The 19,219-nt window shown below is 35.5% G+C and overlaps 1 protein-coding gene across 1 annotated transcript in view; it reads right to left on the bottom strand.

Moving 5' to 3' along the window:
* The window catches only part of BNC2 (basonuclin zinc finger protein 2), a 227,305-nt gene that overhangs the window by 108,913 nt on the left and 99,173 nt on the right, over nucleotides 1-19,219 (bottom strand). The window contains exon 2 of the mRNA XM_059492466.1: nucleotides 2,449-2,551. Within this exon, the coding sequence (XP_059348449.1) occupies nucleotides 2,449-2,551 (103 nt within the window). The remainder of the gene's footprint in view (nucleotides 1-2,448; nucleotides 2,552-19,219) is intronic.

The raw sequence follows: 19,219 nt of genomic DNA, 5'->3' as shown, positions 1-19,219 counted from the left end.
CATCAGTTGCTAAGTGCAATAGTACAGTGGTGGCTGTATGCCCTTTCCTCCTCCCTCTAAAAATTCCAAAGTTTTAAATGGCAGCTATTAAAATGAATTAACTCCACACAGATTAGTCAGGTACAGCATGAGTAGAATGCAGTTCTAAGGTATTTTTTGATCTATACAGTTAATTATGATTCTAGGTTATCAGAACGGAATAAGCACAGTGCTTCCTCTTGGAAACACCTATTCTTTGTTAATTGCATTCAGTAAAGCACTACATCATGTGTCAAGGAGCTGAGTTGAAATTCATTAATAAAAATTATATGGAAACCCTTTAATTAAAGCAGCAGGAAATACTTTTTTTGCATTCAAGAAACAAATTCTGAAAGTACTGTGCTACCATTTTTAACGTAAAGGGCTTTTGAGCTGCAACCTGATTTTAGTAATTTTGAAATCCAGGTACTAGAGTGCAGTGAATTGACCTGTCTCCAGAATGCTGCCCTCATAATCCTCAAAAACAGCTAAGATCAAGAATTTAAGTAGATACATAATTGTATCCAGAAAATAATTTACAAGACCATGCTTGACGGATGTGAAACATATATCTGACTTGTCTCACTCTGCCATAAAATGTAAGTACTCCAGATGATTGTACACAAAGTGCACTAAAAGAAAAAAAGGAAAAAAAAATAAAAAGGAAGAGCATTATTCACTTGGCACAATAGCAAAATAAACACTTCCTAATAATGTATAGCTGTGTTAATTTTTCTTTTTGTTATGTTAAGCATTTAGGCATGGGAGCAGGTGGTGTATCCCAAATCATCATGTTCCACTTTCAACTTTCTGGATTTGTAAAACAGAGACATTTCCATTATATACACAGTGGTAATCTCAGATTGCTGTCATAATATTCTGATTTTGAATTCAATCACTTCACAGAGAAGAATCACGTCGCACAGAGGAAAATCTGATTATTCTCTTCCAAACTCTTCCAAAATGTACTCCTTAAAAAGAAAATTCAGGATGGCCATGAGCCAGAATCTAAGTGCTAGACTCTCAGTTTCTATTGCTCATCAGGAGGACACCCTGGAAAATACCTAGACAGTGCTTCCCTATTTTCCAATCACCAAAACCTCAGATGCTGGTTCTACACAAAACCTGAAGAGTGCCTGAACTATACAAATTTTGTGAGGTTTAGTGATTCTTCTAAGAAAGTTCAATCTGGTTATACAGTGACTGAATATCATTTTCTGGAAAATAAGAGTAACAAATATATACCATGTCCCTAGATAATCTTGTATACAATAAACTTTTAACCAGCTACCAGATAAGGGCATTTCTAGGCAGTCTGGAGGCAATGTTAGGCAGTGACACGGGACTCCATGGTACTTGCATACCTGTTTTTCTTTCCATACAGGTGAATAAAAACTTCTATGTTAATCTATGCTGTTGAATTTTTTGAGCATTCATACTTGCCGTATGTTAGCATATTCAAGCACAAAACCACACAGATATGAACCAAATAAATAGAGATCAAATGTATCTTAGGAGGAAAGTACTAACCTTTCACTCAAGTTCTCATCAAAATAAAATCAAATTCACAGAATATAAGCCCCTGAATGTCTGGCAGAAATAGGGGATGAGGGCTGTGCTTGCTTTGGTACCAATATTCCACATCATGAGAAGAAAACTTCAACAGCAATTTCTACCACACATAGTAATCTTTCTTTCTACCACTCCCAAACCCTCCCTATTTTTCTTTTATTAAATCATCTTAGGTATCCTCCTTATTTGCTTTCTAATGGTGTATATAGCTCTCTCCTGCTCTCTCACGCTAATTTAATAATGACTATCAAGAATAAAACCCTTCCAAGAACATTAAGTAGAAAAGGATAAATAAAATAGAAGGTTTTCTGTGAATTTTTATGCCTATTATGCCTTTCATGCCTGATCTGGGAATTCTAATCCTTCCTATCTTTATTAAGATACTTAAACATGGGAAGAGAGGTACAGCTCACAAATCACATATGCAGACTTTCTTTGTGATATAGGATACACTCTCAACATGTGAGATCTGAATGTTTGACACTGGTAAATTTAAATTTCCATTTGGCCACATGACTTATTGGCTGCTGTGCAACCACACTGTAAACTTTTTGCCTTTCTGTTAAGTCCTACAGGAAATACATTATTTTCTGGAGGCTAGAATATTCTTTTGAATTGTACACAAGCTTTTGAAAGTGGCACTTGGAACTGTCGCCAGAATAACAGACTCTTACATCCTACAAATTGCTCTAAAAAAAAGCATGTGCATGCATACATAAGGATAAACACAGATAGTGCACACATGCATATGTAGACAAATAGGTACCACTATTGTATGTATCAATCCAGTTATTATTTAAAGATACTGGTAAGGATGGAAAGGATTGAAAAAACAAACCCAGAACAGATATTTCTTACCATGTGCCACCCAGCCATGTTTGCACTGATCGCAGGTTCTCAGGTTAATCTTCCCTGGCTGAAAACATTCACATGTGCAATTTACCAGTGTACAGCGGATGGCCTGGGAAAAGAAACAGAAGACACATGTTAATGTATTTCTTCCTGCGTGTACAAATTTGCTGTGATAGTTAGAATGATATGAGCTACACAGAAAACCCCAGCTTTCTAACATTTAAAGCCTAGCTCCTATTTGAAGTAGAAATTAATTTTCTTTCAAAAACATATGTCAGTATGTCCCATGGAGATGAATAAATTCCTGAAATATTTAAAAAAATTGTTCTATTTTCTTTAGGAAAAAAAAAAAAGTTGGTAGCATGAGCAGGAGGATGCTGTAGGAGTTCCATAAATATTTTTTATTGACTTCATAAAGAAAGAAAGTAACTAGGGATGTTGTACCATAGGAGCATACCAGTTTGAAATCCAGATAAAAATTAGGAAACAAAAACATATGGAAAGGAAATCTACAAATATATTTCCCCTTCATGGAATCCAAAGGTTATTTTTGAATTTCCTTTTTGGGTTCACCTAACACATAACTCTGCAAAAAGAAGTCATGGATTTTATGTGTTCCCAAAACAATAAACTGATCAAGGTACAAGAATAGGACTGGTTCAAAAAACATCCTGTAACTTGCCTTTACATCTCTCACTTTCTCCAATATCTAGGAATAGCCTTTTACCTCTTAAAACTCCTCATTTGTTAAACAAGAATTTCTCTGTTTTAAAGTAGGAATAGTGAAACTCCAGTCCCATGCAGAGATCTCAAATATGCTTAATAAGACACTTTCCTTAATAACAGACTTTCTCATCTTCCTTTTTAGAATTATTTCAAAAATTACACAGATTTACTTTGACAAGGGCTAGCTACAGCCACAGAAAAGTGAATATAAATTGAATGAGACTCTTTCTAATGTAACATATGTTTTTAAATAGTGTAGAAGATGACCTGTGCACTTCAAACTGCTACTAATAAATTTATGGCATGCATTTAGATGTAATTTGCATGGAGATTTCTGAGACAGAGAGGCTTATTCTGATCATTCACAGATTAACAATCTACTGTAACTACCAGAGCTGCCAGGAAAAGATATCTCTATAGATTTAGATGCAATCAATGATTACTTGGGGGCTAAGGTGGGGGAAGGGTGCTTGGTACGCATTGCCGCAGAGAAACCAAAGAATTATGAAGACTCTTGCCTTTTACGAAGAATTAATACACATATTTTCCATACAAAAAATATTATCTTAACTGTAGTGACTTTAAATAAATTACATTCAGCATTAGCTTGGCCTGGCTAAGCTCCTTGGCTGCTGAAAATGAAAAAGCCTCAGAATTATTTTAAATATTTGATCCCTTCACTTATTTATCTGCATCAGAATATATGTAAAGACATTTATAGTTCATGGATACATTTAATATCTGTATTTCTCTGACAAGTTTCTGTTAAAGAGTCCTTTATTCCTCTTATCCTGTCTGCTCCTTTACAACCTTTTACTCTCAAAAATCTAGTGAGGGAAAAAAATCCTGCTCTATTATGCCTGAACTTCAGGGCCTCAGTCCCAATGTCACCTGTCCAATTACTCATTAGCCAGGTTATAAAACATTGCTCTATGGATGCGTGATTAAAAGAATTAGTAATACGAAATATAAGGGTACCAGAGAAGTGCTGACCGTGCAGGAATAATATATGTGTTTGTGGGTTATGAGAAAAAAAATCTCCTGGAAGGTCCTGTTTCATGTTCAATAGTGTATTGACCTGGTAATATATCAAGACTACACTGGTCAGTAATGGTGTTCTTTTGCTAATATGTTCATTAATTAATGAACTCAGTAATTAATTGTACTGCAAAAGGAGGTCTTTCAAAATGATATTTTTATTTTACCATAGAAGATTTTCTCACAATCACCACTTTTTTCAGATCTCTGCACCGACATGACAAACACTGGTTGTATTTGATGATATTTTGATTTCTTCATGTGTCATTTGCACTACATGCAAAAGGTGTAATATAGTGCATTACATGTACTAGATCAAACTCTGACATTTGGAAGAGTTGCTTTATTAAGGCTCATCAGCATTTCTATTACAACCCTATCCACTTTTGGCCTAGAGGTCAACAGGTTGCCTGTAAAAATTTGATTCAGTTTGGACCTGAAATATAGTGTTGAAGCTTAAGAGTAAGTTTCATTACACCCATTCAAAAATTACCCATTTAGCCACTATAGATTATAAACTTGGGGGGGGGGGAAGTTTAGAGGTTACATATATCTTTTCCTCTTCTCTGAATTAAAGAGAGTATTGATGATGTAATGTGTTGAACTAATTAATTGGTATGATTTCTATCTTTTATACATATTGCTGAAAATATTCACCCACGTTTTTTATTTTTATTTCCTCCAATAAATAAATTAGAAAGTCTTCAAAAAGAGCTATGCATTTTTATAAATTCATATCAATTGGTATGAAAAAATCAAAACATAATTAGCATGGCCAAAGTATTCAGCCTGGCCTTACTTGGCTGCTTTTTCTTCCAAGGGTGTATATTGATGCCAGGATGTAATTTGGTTTCAGTAGTTTCCCAATCCACTACAGAGAATCCCATGCATACTTCTGAATGACAAGGATTACCCCTCAAGCTGGAAGATGCTCATTTAGGACCAGAGATACTCATTCTAACCTACGTTCTGGCATGATCTTGGACAAATTATTTTGTTTTTGTGATGCCCACATTCCCTAAACAACAACTAGAGTTGTTTACACCTAGTAGAGGCTACTGAAACTCTCAAATAGAATTTTTTCTTTATTTCAGAGATTATTTTTTCACTTTGCTTAGTTAATTCAGAATTACTGTAACTACCTGAGATCTCTACAATACCCAACATGAAGCCAATGGAACTCAGCGACAGGAAGATTCAAGATGCCAAAAACAGTGTGTGATTGTACACACAGCATCTGAACGCTAACATTCATTAACATGAAAGAAATTATTGTGCTTTAAGACCTTCACAATGCAACTAGCAAATTCACTGAGCCTTACAAACATATGCACCACCATTATGAACAGTGTTTTCACCTGTTTTTCAATACGACTTAACTTGGGAATACAAGTCACTGATGGCAACAGGCTCAGGAAGGCCAGAAGGGCAGCTGAATCTGAATATGGCATAGATTAATGTAAGAAACCAAAGTCTGCATGCAGACCTCCATTCCTCAGCAGCAGGATTTTAAGGTACACTAGCTGGTGTTCCTGTAGGTAGCTGAGTGTGTTGGTGTAACTGTGGTTGGACATTTGGTACTGCTCAATTTCAAAGGGATGGGGTGGGAAGTGGGGATGATAAAAAGATCTTCGATGTAGCAGCTGAATATTGCAATCATTGTGCTAGCCTGTTAAAGTGTAGGTATAAAAATCCAAGGGTGTACCAATGTTAGAATTTTGCCAGAAAATGCTTCTGAAAGAGTTTAGCTAGGCGTTCCACAAGTCGTGCACTGTAATTCTTCCTTCCCACGATTTTTATAAAAAAGTTTATGCAATTGGACTTTCCATACTACACTATTTTCTAGGAAAAGAAACAGAAATTTTCCCTGACTGAGATTTTCCTCAGGAGCTTCCCCAAGAAAGCCAGAAAGAAAACAAAAGGAAAAGAAACCAGTGAATAGTGAAAGGAATACTAAAATCAGAAGACACAGTCTCCTGTGTATTAGCTGATAGGCAGTCGTGTATTTAGATGACAATTTGCAGGTTAACACCTTAAGTATGCCACAAAACATGGTTTCATACATACACCTCCTTGAAACATACATGCTGTTATATTTTACCATGTCATGGCCTGCAGTTAGCAGGAGTACATATCTTTCACTGAGTTCCTAACATATTGCTTCTTGTATTTGTATCAAAACTACAATGGTCCTTGAGGACCTATGCAGGAAATGGGCTTGACTTCAGTAGAATAACTTAAAATAGTTTATATTGCTGACTAAATCCTAAAATTTTAAAATTGACATTGAGAAATATCCTGCAGCTCTCTTTGAGATGCTCTTCCTGTAAAGCATAATGTAAAAAGAAAGGAAATTTTACTAATATTAAAGCATGATGTCAGTATACCTATGCATAAGTTTGTATGGCTATTAAAAGATCTGACTTCTCTGGGTTTCTCCCAGACCAAGGATATTAATTTAACATAGTTTGGGTGATTTTATTATTTCTAAAAAATAATTATTATTCACATCTTAATAGAAATAGCCTACAGCAGTAATGGAAGAATCAATCCTTCTGGCTGTTCTGCAGAGCTTCCAAGAGTTGAGAGTCAATAAGCTGCCATGAAAGGAATGACAGTGTGGGAGAAGAAGGAGAACATGTAAAGAACAGATATGATTCCTTCTCTGGATTACTTACAACTCAATAGATGGAGGCTGTTTTAAGGGATGCAACATTATGGAGAGATGGGTAAGTTTTGCAACAAAGCTTTGTAATGTAACTCATGGTGAGGCTTCAAGAGTTCTCTGAGGTTGAATAGCATCTTACTCAAGTCTCAACTACATCTTTCTATGCAGTGGCAGGGTTAAAGAGTCTTATTCCTAGTGTCTTTGCCTCACCTTTCTCAAATGCCTTTAAAAAGGTATTTAAAAATGTCTTCTTTCTACATCTACATCACTGTGCACCTGAATACATAATGGAGTAAAGTATACTCATTCTCCACACTGATGTTCCATCTACCTTTCTAATGCATCTCCTGTAGATTTACACCACAGAGCTCACCTAATCTAAATCCACTGTTATCAGCCACAGAAGCATCAGGATTGAAGATAATTTAGTCCTGTGAAATTTTTTTGTGAGATTGCAAACAAGCAAACTGGTGCATAAGTGCAGTTCTTGGCAGCTGCATTAAAATCTGTAAGAGTAAGAGAGTATGAAGTCTACAGAAATGTGTTAGTTAGCAAAGATGCCATGGGTTTTACACACACATACATATACACATATGTATACTTGAAATTTAGATTTTGTACAATAAAGATTTTGTATAAAGACAATTCAAAGTTCTATGTATTTTTATAATACAGGCAAGAGCTTTCCGCATTTAATTGACAGAGCAAATAATCTCATTTATGTTTTTAAAACTAATAACAGTTCGGGCATTGTATACCAATGAATGAAATATTTGCATGAAATTATGATTAGTGTTAGAAGCAAAAAGCACTTTTTGCAGCTTATGTCTCAACTTTAAGAGAAACCCAAACACAACATGGTATATCAACATTTTCTATCCATTGTCAAACAGTTTTACTCTCTATTGCAAATAAAAAAATTACATAATTTTGAACTAACATTTTATTGAAAGTAAATAACACTGTCATTAGAAGAACAATTTTAAGCTTTTAAATAAAGTAGATGGTCTTGATACATGATGGCACACCAAAATAATCAAAGTTAATGAGTATGACAGAGGTCCACACTTGTTTTGCTGTATGTAGACTCATGACAGAAAAAGTTATGAAGCAGAGGACAACAGAAAAGTTCTTCAAATGTTCCAAAACTTTATTAACAAAAAGTCTCCTATGCCATTAATTTTTTCATTCTGCTTCTTTGTTATAAAGCTAAGAAGATAATATCTATATGACAGGACTGTACCATACCACTGTTTTAGGTTCAGAGTTCTTTCTTTTTTTTTTCAGAGCACATATATGTTCTTTAAAAAGCTCCTATAAGATCTATCACTCCTCTTCTTTACTACTTTATGAATCTAAATAAACATTTTTTCCTGCCAATCAAGTAGTTATTTAAAAGATCACAGCAAAAATTCTGCTGTAGAGATAGCAAAAAGATCCAAATGAAATTACACGATTTTTAATAGCTGGCAAATCAAGGGCAGATACAATTTATTTTCAAATGAACACCAAAAGGAGGATCATTTGTATACTGACATTTAGGAAATGCACTATGTCACCTTCCTGTAATAAGACTAATATTATATTACAGGGAACTGTTTTGGTTTAAACCCAGCTATCTAAGAAATCTAAGCCCCACACAGACATTTGCTCACTTTGCTCACAGTGGGATAGGGGAGAGAAATCAGAACAGTAGGAGTGAAAAACTTGGTGGGTTGAGATAAAGACAGTTTGGTAAGTAAAGCAAAAAGCCCACAAGCAAAATTAAACAAGGGATTCATTATCCCGCTTCTCACCTACATTTTAACTTCTAAGAAAGAGGGAAAATTGGGGTGGAAGAGCTTGCTGCACTTTCTCCAGAATGTAGCAGAAATATGCAGAAGTATTTCAGTCTCTGCAGGATGACAGAATGATGCAGGATGACTATTCCTCCATCATGCAATTCTGGTACAAAAATAACAATTTTGAAACTCAGTTAAAATGCCAAAACACTGGACTGGTAGAGGGGGAATGCCCCGATACCGACCCAGGTCTGTCACTCCAATAGATGCACTTAAACACTCAACCTATAACTGCCCAATCTGAAAATAATGGATAATGCTAATATATACCTTTCCTGGGATAAGGCTAATAAGCTGCTCACACAACATGGTGAGAAAATGACGAAGCAGGTAAGGCAGAAACATTCAGCATTATTATTTCTTCTGTTGGCACAAAAATGTTACAGATTTTTTTATAATAAAAGTTCACTTTGATTTATGATTAGGAAATGAATGATTTTATGCATAGGACTCACCTAGAGACAATAAGTGATACATGACCATTACTAACTTCAATACTTCAATACTACTAGCCTAACAATGCTTTGCCCAAAACAAAAAACAGTAAGGGGGGATTAACTTTGCATTTGAATGGTCTGAAACATTCATGTAATGCTATAATATTTTTAATCTCTCTCCCATTTAGTGATACTCCAATATCTTCTGAGTTATTCACTGCATTGCAGTATTTTATTAGCAATTTCACATCACATTACATTAGTATTGTTTCTTACTTGTATTTACTTTCAGTAAATACAATTTGAAAGGTAATAATATTGTTATATTTCTCTGTAGCATTCAAGAAAACAGTTACTAATATAATATGAAGGCAAGCATGCTAACAAGAGAGAAAGCTGTTAATAGGATAAAACAGCTTTTCCTGGAGTAAAGAAAACCCAGTCTCTAAGCATGCTAAAAACTGTTTTCAAGTCTTCTTGAGAAAGAACGGTTAAGTGAATGGGGAATAAGAATAGGAGAAAAAAAATTGTTTGCAATCTTGCATTAATTTAGGAGCTGCTCTTCATTTCTACCCCACACACCAGAAAAAGTAGAAACCTGTGTTAAGGAATGCTACCTGGACTTTTCTAGAGAAATATAACTCAGAATATATGTTTTGTTTTTCAGGAAGCGTCTGTAGAGCTTTTATGCTGCTTCTCACAGGGCTGCCTACAGATACTATACAAAGACTACAGGTAAGTATCACCCTACGTTTCTATAGCGTGCAAAACTAGCCTGAGCATCACAAGCATCAAAATTATTTGCACTGAAAAAAATTAAGGCTGACAAGAGTTTCTTTACTTAAAATTTGAAGAAAAAACACAGTTGATTTAAGAATGAGATTCCCTGTGCCCAAGAGCCTGTTAGCAAATACAGATATTTGTTCTCATAGATGAAAACCAAGTTTCTGCTATGAAACTAACATTGTCGGTCACTGGAGTTCAGCCACATATGTTGCCAAGGCAGCAGTCAGTGTCAGATAGGTATCCATGCACGGATGTTTCACAAACCCTTCTCTAACCACGACTCTTCTAGAGAATGACACTGCAAGCTAGGCCCAAGCACTCATCTTGAGTAACCACAACTCACTGTCTCCTTTGGAGACCACAGGAGGCAAGTTGCTTTCCCTGGCTTTACTGGCCTGTCCTGGACCTGTGACATACTCTGCCCTGGTGAGACTGCACCTGGAGTACTGCATTTGCCTCTGGAATCCTCGGCAAAGGAAGGACATGAACCTGTTGGAGCTAGTCCAAATAAGACCACAATGATCAAAGGGCTGGAATGCCTCTCCTATGAGGGAAGATTGACAGAATTGGGGTAGTTCAGACAGGGGAAGAGAAAGCCCCACAGAGTACATATAACAGCTTTCTACTACCTAGAGGGGCTTGGAAGAAGGCTGGGGAGGGACTTTTAACAGGGGCATGCAGTGACAGGACAAGGAGAAACAGCTTTAAACTGAAAGAGGGTAGGTTTAGATTACATACAAGGAAGAAATTTTTTTGAGGAGGGTGGTGAAACACTGGCACATGTTGCCCAGAAAGGTGGTGGATGCCTCATCCCTGGGCACATTCTAGGTCAGGCTGGACATGGCTCTGAGCTACCTGATCTAGTTGAAGATGCTCCTGCCCATGGCAGAGGATTGGACTAGGTGATATTTAAAAATTCCTTCCACCCCTAACCTCTCCATCAGCCCATGATTCGATGAAAAGTCCAGGTGATAGTTTTCCAGAAAACAAGTGGATCTTTCTGGCAACTAAATTGTAGAAAGTATATTCTCATTATAAGAATATATATATACTATAAAGTATATATATTCTTTTATATAGATTACTGTAAAGTAATATTATATATATGTATTACATATATATATTCTTATAGTGTGGTATCAGCCGTGCCATTCAAAACAAACTTCAACTACCTTATAGGAGATGTTTCAGAATAAAGTATGTGAACCAATAATTAAAAACTTGTGATGTAAAAATTGGAAATAAATATGCTCAAAAAAATTTTTTTTTTTACCTCTAGTATCTTCAAAAAGACATAGAACCTGTGGATCTAGCGTGAACATGGAAGGAAATTGTCAACAATTCTTAACATTATGTGGACTATTGTGTCATTAATCCTCAAAAGAGGATTTTTTTCAGTAATTACTAAGTGGTTGAAAAGGAGTTACTTCAATCTATTAAATCAAATAACAAATCTATTAAGACTAATACCTATTATTCATCTATTGTTTCTCCACAAATCAATCAGAAGATGATGAGAATGTTAAAAGTCTTAAAGGTGATCAGATGACTCATAATCTCTAGACTAGTTTTAATCAATCTCAGTTAGTCTGTCCAGTAAAAATTACAAGTGAATATATCACTTCTAACAAGTAAATAGGGAACCTTAAAAAAAATGTAAATGTACACACAAAATTATGTTAGCAAAATCTGTTAGATTTTTTATTTTCCGCCTTTTTTTTTTTCCATTAATTTAAAGAATAAGCAAGATCTGATATAAACAAAGTAAAATGCAGCATGGCCCATGGAGTAGCTATTTCTTTCTGTCCGTGTATTCAGGAATTCTCCTTAAATAATATCACAAATAAATTGTTTACTGTCTAATCTGCTCTTCAGGAAGGTTTTCCTTTCAGGATTCTTTTTCTTTCTCAGATGTTACTGCTTTCTGGATTCTAAATGATGGGTTTTCAATTTGACAAAAAGAATTATGTGGATTTGCACCGCACTGTTCTGCATTTTAGCCACGGAAGATAAATATGGGCTCTACAAAAGTTAAATAAAAGAATTATGATGAAAGATTATTTTGAAAATAATTCCAAAAAGAAAATAATCTTTTCTCTCTCTTCAAGGTCAAAACTCCATACTATGTATCTTGTTCTTAAGTTATACCCTAAAGCAATAACTTCTTATTTACATTAATAAAATAGTCAATCCTGCACTGTTCCTTCAGTGACCAACCCTGTCAGCCACTAACCTGATACTATAAGCAAATAATAATAAGAAAAAAACACCCAATCTTTTTGTCTTGTCCCCAAAAAGCCAGACTAATAGGTGAAAATATTTTCTCCTCATTAGATGAATGAAGTAATTAATTACTTAAATATGCATTTCTTTTATTATTGTAACTTTTAAATTTTGCTTCTTTGGTATTTCCTGAAAACAAAGCAATGGATATTTTTTCAAAAATATTTGCTAAAGTACATTCTATCCCTTCACCTTATTTAGGAGAGGAAGATTTCCAGTAAGTGTGAAATATGTGTCTCTTTGGCCAGAATGGAACATTAAAAAAAATATAGATATATATATATACATACATATATACATACATGTAATAAAACCAGAGAGAGAGAGAAAGAAAAGAGGAAGAAGGGGGGCAGGCAGTGGAGGGAGAAATGTTATTGGTTTTCTCAGAAGGATTTTCTTTTATACATAGATTTATCCTATAATTTTGTCCCTGTTGGGCACACTGCCTAAATTTAAACACAAACAGTCAAGCAATGAAGAAACATTACCACATTTACTGTGAACAAAAACTCCCAGTTGTACAGTGAAATTTTAATACATTTCAACTTATCTCTTTTACTAATGGGGAGAGTACAAACCCTGCAGGAATTCGCTCTGCAAACTGGTAATTACAGTAGACTCACTTTTTTATAATGCATATGTATAGTCAGACACAAGAAACATAGCTGCCCTTTTGATGTAGGTTACAATAGGAATGTTTAAAAAAAATTATGAAAATCTGCAATTCTAAAGGAATGCACTATTTCATGGGAACTTGTCCTTTAGCTATACTAAAGAAATAGATATAATACAATATAACATACATATATTTATTTGCTTTTGCAATCTGAAGCAGAACCTTTATCAGGCTGTCCTTTTTTTCAAGTAAGGTAGGGTCTTTTGTTTTGTTTTTGTTGTTGATGTTGTTGTTTTCCTAATGTACCTACTGGTACAAAGCTGGTTTCCATCCTACACTATCATGTATGAATTCAGAAGATCTTTATTCTCCCAGGCCTCCCCTCTACACAACCTTAAAATTTAAACAATTTTGATCATCAAGTTCATGTCTCATTAAATCATTGTGACATACATTTAAAAGCACTATTTTAATTCCACAGATTTACAACATACAATGTCCAGCTTATATAAGATAGGACATGCTTTGTCAGGCAAAACATGTTTGTAGTGTACACAAAGGGAGATTTAATTTATTCTGTGGACATGTGAAATCAAAGATCTACTGCCAAGTCATACATACAACAACATTTATCTTTAATACAATAATGATATGATACAGCTATATGTTAAAATATCTGAACAAGCAAACAAACAAACAAGAACAAAGTACAAGTAAGGGTTTGCAAAAAACCCCATATTTCCAGGTCTTTTATGGTTTGCACCACTATTTCTTAATGTCTATCAACAAACCACACCACTTGATTCTGCAAATACTTGCACCATCTCTCTCTACATATTCTCATATTGACATTCTATACAGGTAGGAAAAAATATCCCACAATTCTTTAAATAAACCATTGTGTGCACTAAGAACAACACACAAAAAATCAGCTAAGAATTCCCATTTCTGGAGTTCTGTAAAAACACACATCTTGAAAACTGCCAGAAGAGCAAGCCACACTACCTGGCATTTCTTTGAGCTGCATTTTTACCAGGTTGCACCACCTAGCTTGGTGGACACACAATCTACCTGTGAAAAGGATCATAGGCCAAATGAAAACCATGGTGAAGGTCTCTCCTGTAAGACCTTTAAAGATACCTTCCATGGAGGTCTTACTTAAAACTCATGGAATTTCACATGAGCTGGAAATTTTAATTTCCCTTATTGCTGGAGAGTAGCTTTCTCACAGAGGTAGCCATCTTCTCTATAGAGGTGTTTTTTCAGCAGTGAAATAACTTCATTTAAAAGGGAGTTGTTAATGACTGTGGAATTACCTAATTTTTTTTCTTTTTTAAATCAAAGAAATCTGATCTTGACTAAATGTGAAGAGATTCCTTCTCATTCAGAATTAGGAGGTTTGGTAAGATCAGACTGAGGAAGGGTGCTACACTAATGAAAGGCACAGAACTTGATGTGTGTATGCATGGTAGACATTTTACTAACTCTAAAATCCACAAACTGCTAGGAGAGTGAGAAACACGTGTGCCAGCCGACCTTTGAGTGTAAACATTTTTCACAGTAACAAAAGTAATTTTCACAGAATAGGAGTTACATTCCATATGACATGTGGCCCTGGCTGACGCAATCCTTAGGATGCGCTCAGCCAGCAAGTCTTTGTTGAAAGCACATGGGAGGTAACACAAACTCATGTTCAGAAATTACCTTCACCACTGTACATCATAATTGTCACAGTGATTTTTGTCTGTCTCAGGGTGGGCAGAGAAGATACACAGAAGCTCAGTCTTGACTTGAAATCCATAACTTATGCTAAAACATCACTTTATTTCTAGATTTCAGAAGCAGTGTGAGGAGGAACAAAAGACAAAATATCCCAGATTATGACGCTTTTTCTGTAGAAGACAACAGACCCAGTCATAATTCTAAATGGAAGAAACAGTATCTTTGCAATGAATATGCAGCAATGCAGCTTTCCTCTTCCTGACCTACAACCTTCATTTAATTTCTAAAGAGTCACAGAAAGGAAATGCCAAGCAATTTGAAAAAGACAGTGCTTCCTTTTAATGTCGGGTCACGTGCAAATGTGAGCAATGTCTCTTTTTAACAACTTTCCATAAAAAGAAAAAATTAGAAAACTAAAATTGGTTGTACTAAATGGGTGCAAAAAGATTATATGTGAGACAATTAGAGATAAAGGCTTTATCTAATGAAAACATTCCAGATCATTGTCAGCGACCCTCATTATTTATTTCTCGATGCTTCCCAATTTTTAGTATCCGGTTTGATTTGGGACTCAGTTTTGGGAAGTGTAAAGGACCTTCAATACATGCAGAAGTTCTGAGGATGTTGATCTTAAGTAACTTTCGTTCTCCTTATCACTCCTCCTTTTTATAATGTTATGTGTAACAGTTGATGACGTATGCAGAAAATAAAACTAATTAGAATCAGGTGGCTGCAGTTTAAGGCAATAGTCCTGAGTGATACCTGAGACAACATGAAGTAATTTGCTGACAATGAAGCTAGAATAAATTTTATGTTAGGAGCAGTGTTGGAGGGAGAATGGAAACTCTTTCTTTCTTATTTTTTTTAACTGATGGCAGTCTGAAAATTCTGTATCTGTTTAAAGTAGAAGAAGCAGTAAGCAAGGAGAAACACATTTTTAAGCACAATTCCAGGAAGATGAACAACAAAGCCTACAGTGTTGCAATGCTTTTCATATTTGTCATCAGTCCTACAAATACCATTGCCTCCTGTTTTACACCTGCATATTTATTGCTGTGTTACGTAAGACATGCTAGCCTGCTACCACAGTTTCTGTAACAGTAACGTGCCCTGAGCACCAAAGTCGGTAGTCAAGAGATGCTACACTTCTTGCTTCTGACCTTACAAATTTGTCACTTAATCAGAGAACATCCTGAACGCCCTACAAGGATCATGGAATCCAATTCTGGCCCTGCACAGCACCACCCCCAAGAGTCACATCATGTACCTGAGAGCATTGTCCAAATGCTTCTGGAACTCCTTAGTATTACTGTCTTGCACAGATCACAGTTATTGTACCTGAATTGGGCCAAATGAATGTCAAATTGTTTTTGAAAGATCAATGTGCTCTCTCCTGGTTTTGCAATTAGGAAGGCATCTTCATATAAACACACAGGACATTTTACATTTAAATACAGAATCAGTTTTTCTTCTAATATATTTTCTTATAATAGCTTAGCAATTTCATATATTTATTTGAAATCAGTTGAGAACTCAGATATTACACTGGACCAAAGGAAAAGAATCATAGTTGTTTTGCTTATATTTTCCATTGCTTTTGTGTATTATATAGTGACAGGAGTGGTCACTAGTCTGACTTGGATGTTATCCATTTTTGTTCTTCACCAATAGTGAATTTATACCTTGAAATGCATGTTAAAATATTATCTCTGGACCCTGAAGTGTCATTTATCTACAAATCTAAGACAGATTAGGCAATGGGAGTTATGACTTGGTTTTGACAATCTGTTCCTGTATCTCAGATTTGGAATAAGGAAAATTGTACTCCCAGCATATCTAAACCTTGAAAATTCTGCAGAAAAAGTAAACAAACTAATGAAGAACATTTTCTTTGTTTTTTTTCTTTTTTTTTTTTCTTCTTAATTGAACATCAGCTATTTTATTAAATAAAACTTATCTATTTGGACACACGCATTCAGCCAAAAATTACAACAGCTATACAGATATCCCAGCAACCATCAGGCTACCCCATCCAAAAGAATGTATTCTAATATGCTGCATTAAAGTAACAGCAAGTTTTGCCACTTGGCAGCATATGTTGTATTTGAACTCAATTATCTTCTAGTTTATTTTAATAAAAGAAGCAAACAGTGTGCTCATTTGCACCTTATATTTATCAAATCCTGACTGTCCATTTTGATTTGTCAGTGTTCAGCACATCTAAAAATCTACTCATATCCTCATAGACAAAGTCAAGTGAATTAAGTGCATCCCCAGCTTCTTTTACAAGCTCTCTCCCACCTTCATCCAGAGGAATACAATATTCTTTGCATGTTTAATATTTCCTTCATTTGCCTTCTGTCATGCTGGTGTTAGACCTCGCCAAGTGCAACACAGCTACAGCAATCCTGCTGCTACACAAGCGCAAAGTGTAGTCGGCAGAAAGAGGAATGTTCTCACTCCCTATGCAAAGTCCAGCCTGTAGGCTCTAATCCAGCATGTATACTTATGAGAACATGCTGTGCTCATGCTAAGCCCTGTATTTGCTCCTGTCATAGCACCCTCCAGTTAATCAGAGGACAAAAGTTACTTTGGTGACCGTGTAATATGCAAACGCTTTTCAGAAAATACATATACATACTGTGCACATCTGTGGAAAAAGCAGACCAGGCTGGTAGAAAGTGAAATGGCTTGGTGTATGCAAAACACTGACCCAGAGTCTCTTCCTACTGCAATCAATATGAGACGTTTTCTCCTGTTTCACTGAAGGGCAAGTAAGCCCTTTATAGTTTTTTTCATTGTTTTATGAAATAAGAGAAAACATAGTGACTGGAAAATGCGTCAGTAACAACCTACCCTCTCCCAAACTATAAAATTGAGAGTTTAAATTTAAACTCTCAATTTTATAGTTTAAAATTGAGAGTTTAAATTGAAACTTTAAATTTAAACTCTCTTTAAATTTATCAGCCTAAGAGAGTAAAGCACAAAGCTATCAGCCTAACTATTTAACTGAGGGGACAAATCCTGCTCTCAGCATTTTAATGCTTGCTTGTAGGGCAGGAAGGCTGCATAGGGATGCTTAAACCTGTGGTAATCATAGCAGGTATAAATGGCTGGTACTCTTTATTTGCAGACACCGCTGTAGCTGCTCCCTAGTGCCCTTCCTCCCCAGACAAACTCAGCAGCAGTTCTGTTGAGCTCTTGCTGCCATCCGCACCATCACAAATGCCATTTCCTGCTGTCATCTACCTACACATACATGTACAGCATTATTAGCTGCACTGTAAATGCCTGTCTGTGTGCAGAAGGAGTTAGATCACCACCCTTAACTGCAACTTTTTTCTCCTGTGGGACAAAAGCAAAGGCCAGATGGAATGCGTTCCTCTGTGTAGACCTTGGGTAACCTACATGATAGACCTACATGATAATGTTAAGCAAGCCACAGGCTCTTTTCTCCACTCTGCTTACCACCTAATACTCTTTGGTGTGAAAACTAGTCTGGAAATTGCTTAAAAGCCACCCTTCTGGTGAGAATTCCAGAGTTTTTGGGTAACAGTTCTGCCAGACACAACACAAAAACAGTCTGTTGCAGTATGTTGATAAGTCTGTTTCACCTCCTAGGAAAAGCCAGATGGTGCAGAGGTGTGTGACAGTAATTTCTAAAAAAAAAAAAAATAGTTGTGGTTAGCTTCAGTTTGAGGATCAAATTCAGGTCAGTTCCATTTTATTCAGACTGATTCACTTCTCAGTATTATTATTTGGTTACTGAAAATGTGCCTGCTGCTGTGAAATCCTCAAAAAGAAAAGGAGTTTAAATTCAGGAGTTTAAACACAAACATAGAGGAACAAGATGTGCTAAGTAGCTAAGGAATTCAAACTAATGAAATTGCCTTCCCCTAAATTTTCAACAAAATTAGTACAAATTTTCAACACATTCACAATTTAAAAAATCAACATCCTTCATAAATTCATCTAAATTTAATTGAAGACTTAAACTGTACATGGGCTTTTGGTGTTTCAAAAAGCAGTATTTACATGAAGAAAGTATCATTCCAAAAACCAGGAAGTGATGCTCCATTAATATTCATTACATGCCAACACTCAAAAAAAAAAGGGAAAGAAAATGTAAGCTGCCAAGTTTATTTTGGCAAAGCTCTATGACATGATTTGTTTTCAAAGCAAAATCTAGAAAAATGTCTTTAAATCAATGTAAATCCTTTTCAATTTGAAAAAAAAAAACCCCACATAAAACATAAGGAAAACATAAGCACTTCAGAGTTTTAGTCTTTTTTCAATGCTAAAGTGTACATTAAACAGTTTAAGTGAAGTATATTGTCACAGAAGACCTACCAACTTATGTTAGATACATTTTTTCTTGTCTTTGAGTCAAAGAACTTGATCTGTTTGTTACCAAAAAATTATAAATTAATGATATTTAATATTATTTTCCCTTCCCACTTATTTTCTTTGTGTGTATATATATCTGCACATATTTGAAATGAGTGAGAACACCAAGTACAGAGAATAACCTCAGTTTTCCTAGGCAAAGACTGAACTACACAAGAAGATGGCAGTGGCCTTTAGCATGGTGTTAGCATACTTCTGAGAAATGAAAACACTGATTCATTGCCTGGCTGGGCCAGAGGCAGGAAGGGGGGCA

Source organism: Ammospiza nelsoni, chromosome Z, assembly GCF_027579445.1.
Source record: "Ammospiza nelsoni isolate bAmmNel1 chromosome Z, bAmmNel1.pri, whole genome shotgun sequence".
Classification (NCBI taxonomy): Eukaryota; Metazoa; Chordata; class Aves; order Passeriformes; family Passerellidae; genus Ammospiza; species Ammospiza nelsoni.
The sequence above is the reverse complement of the archived record's forward strand: the minus strand, read 5'-3'. Positions and strand labels throughout refer to the sequence as shown.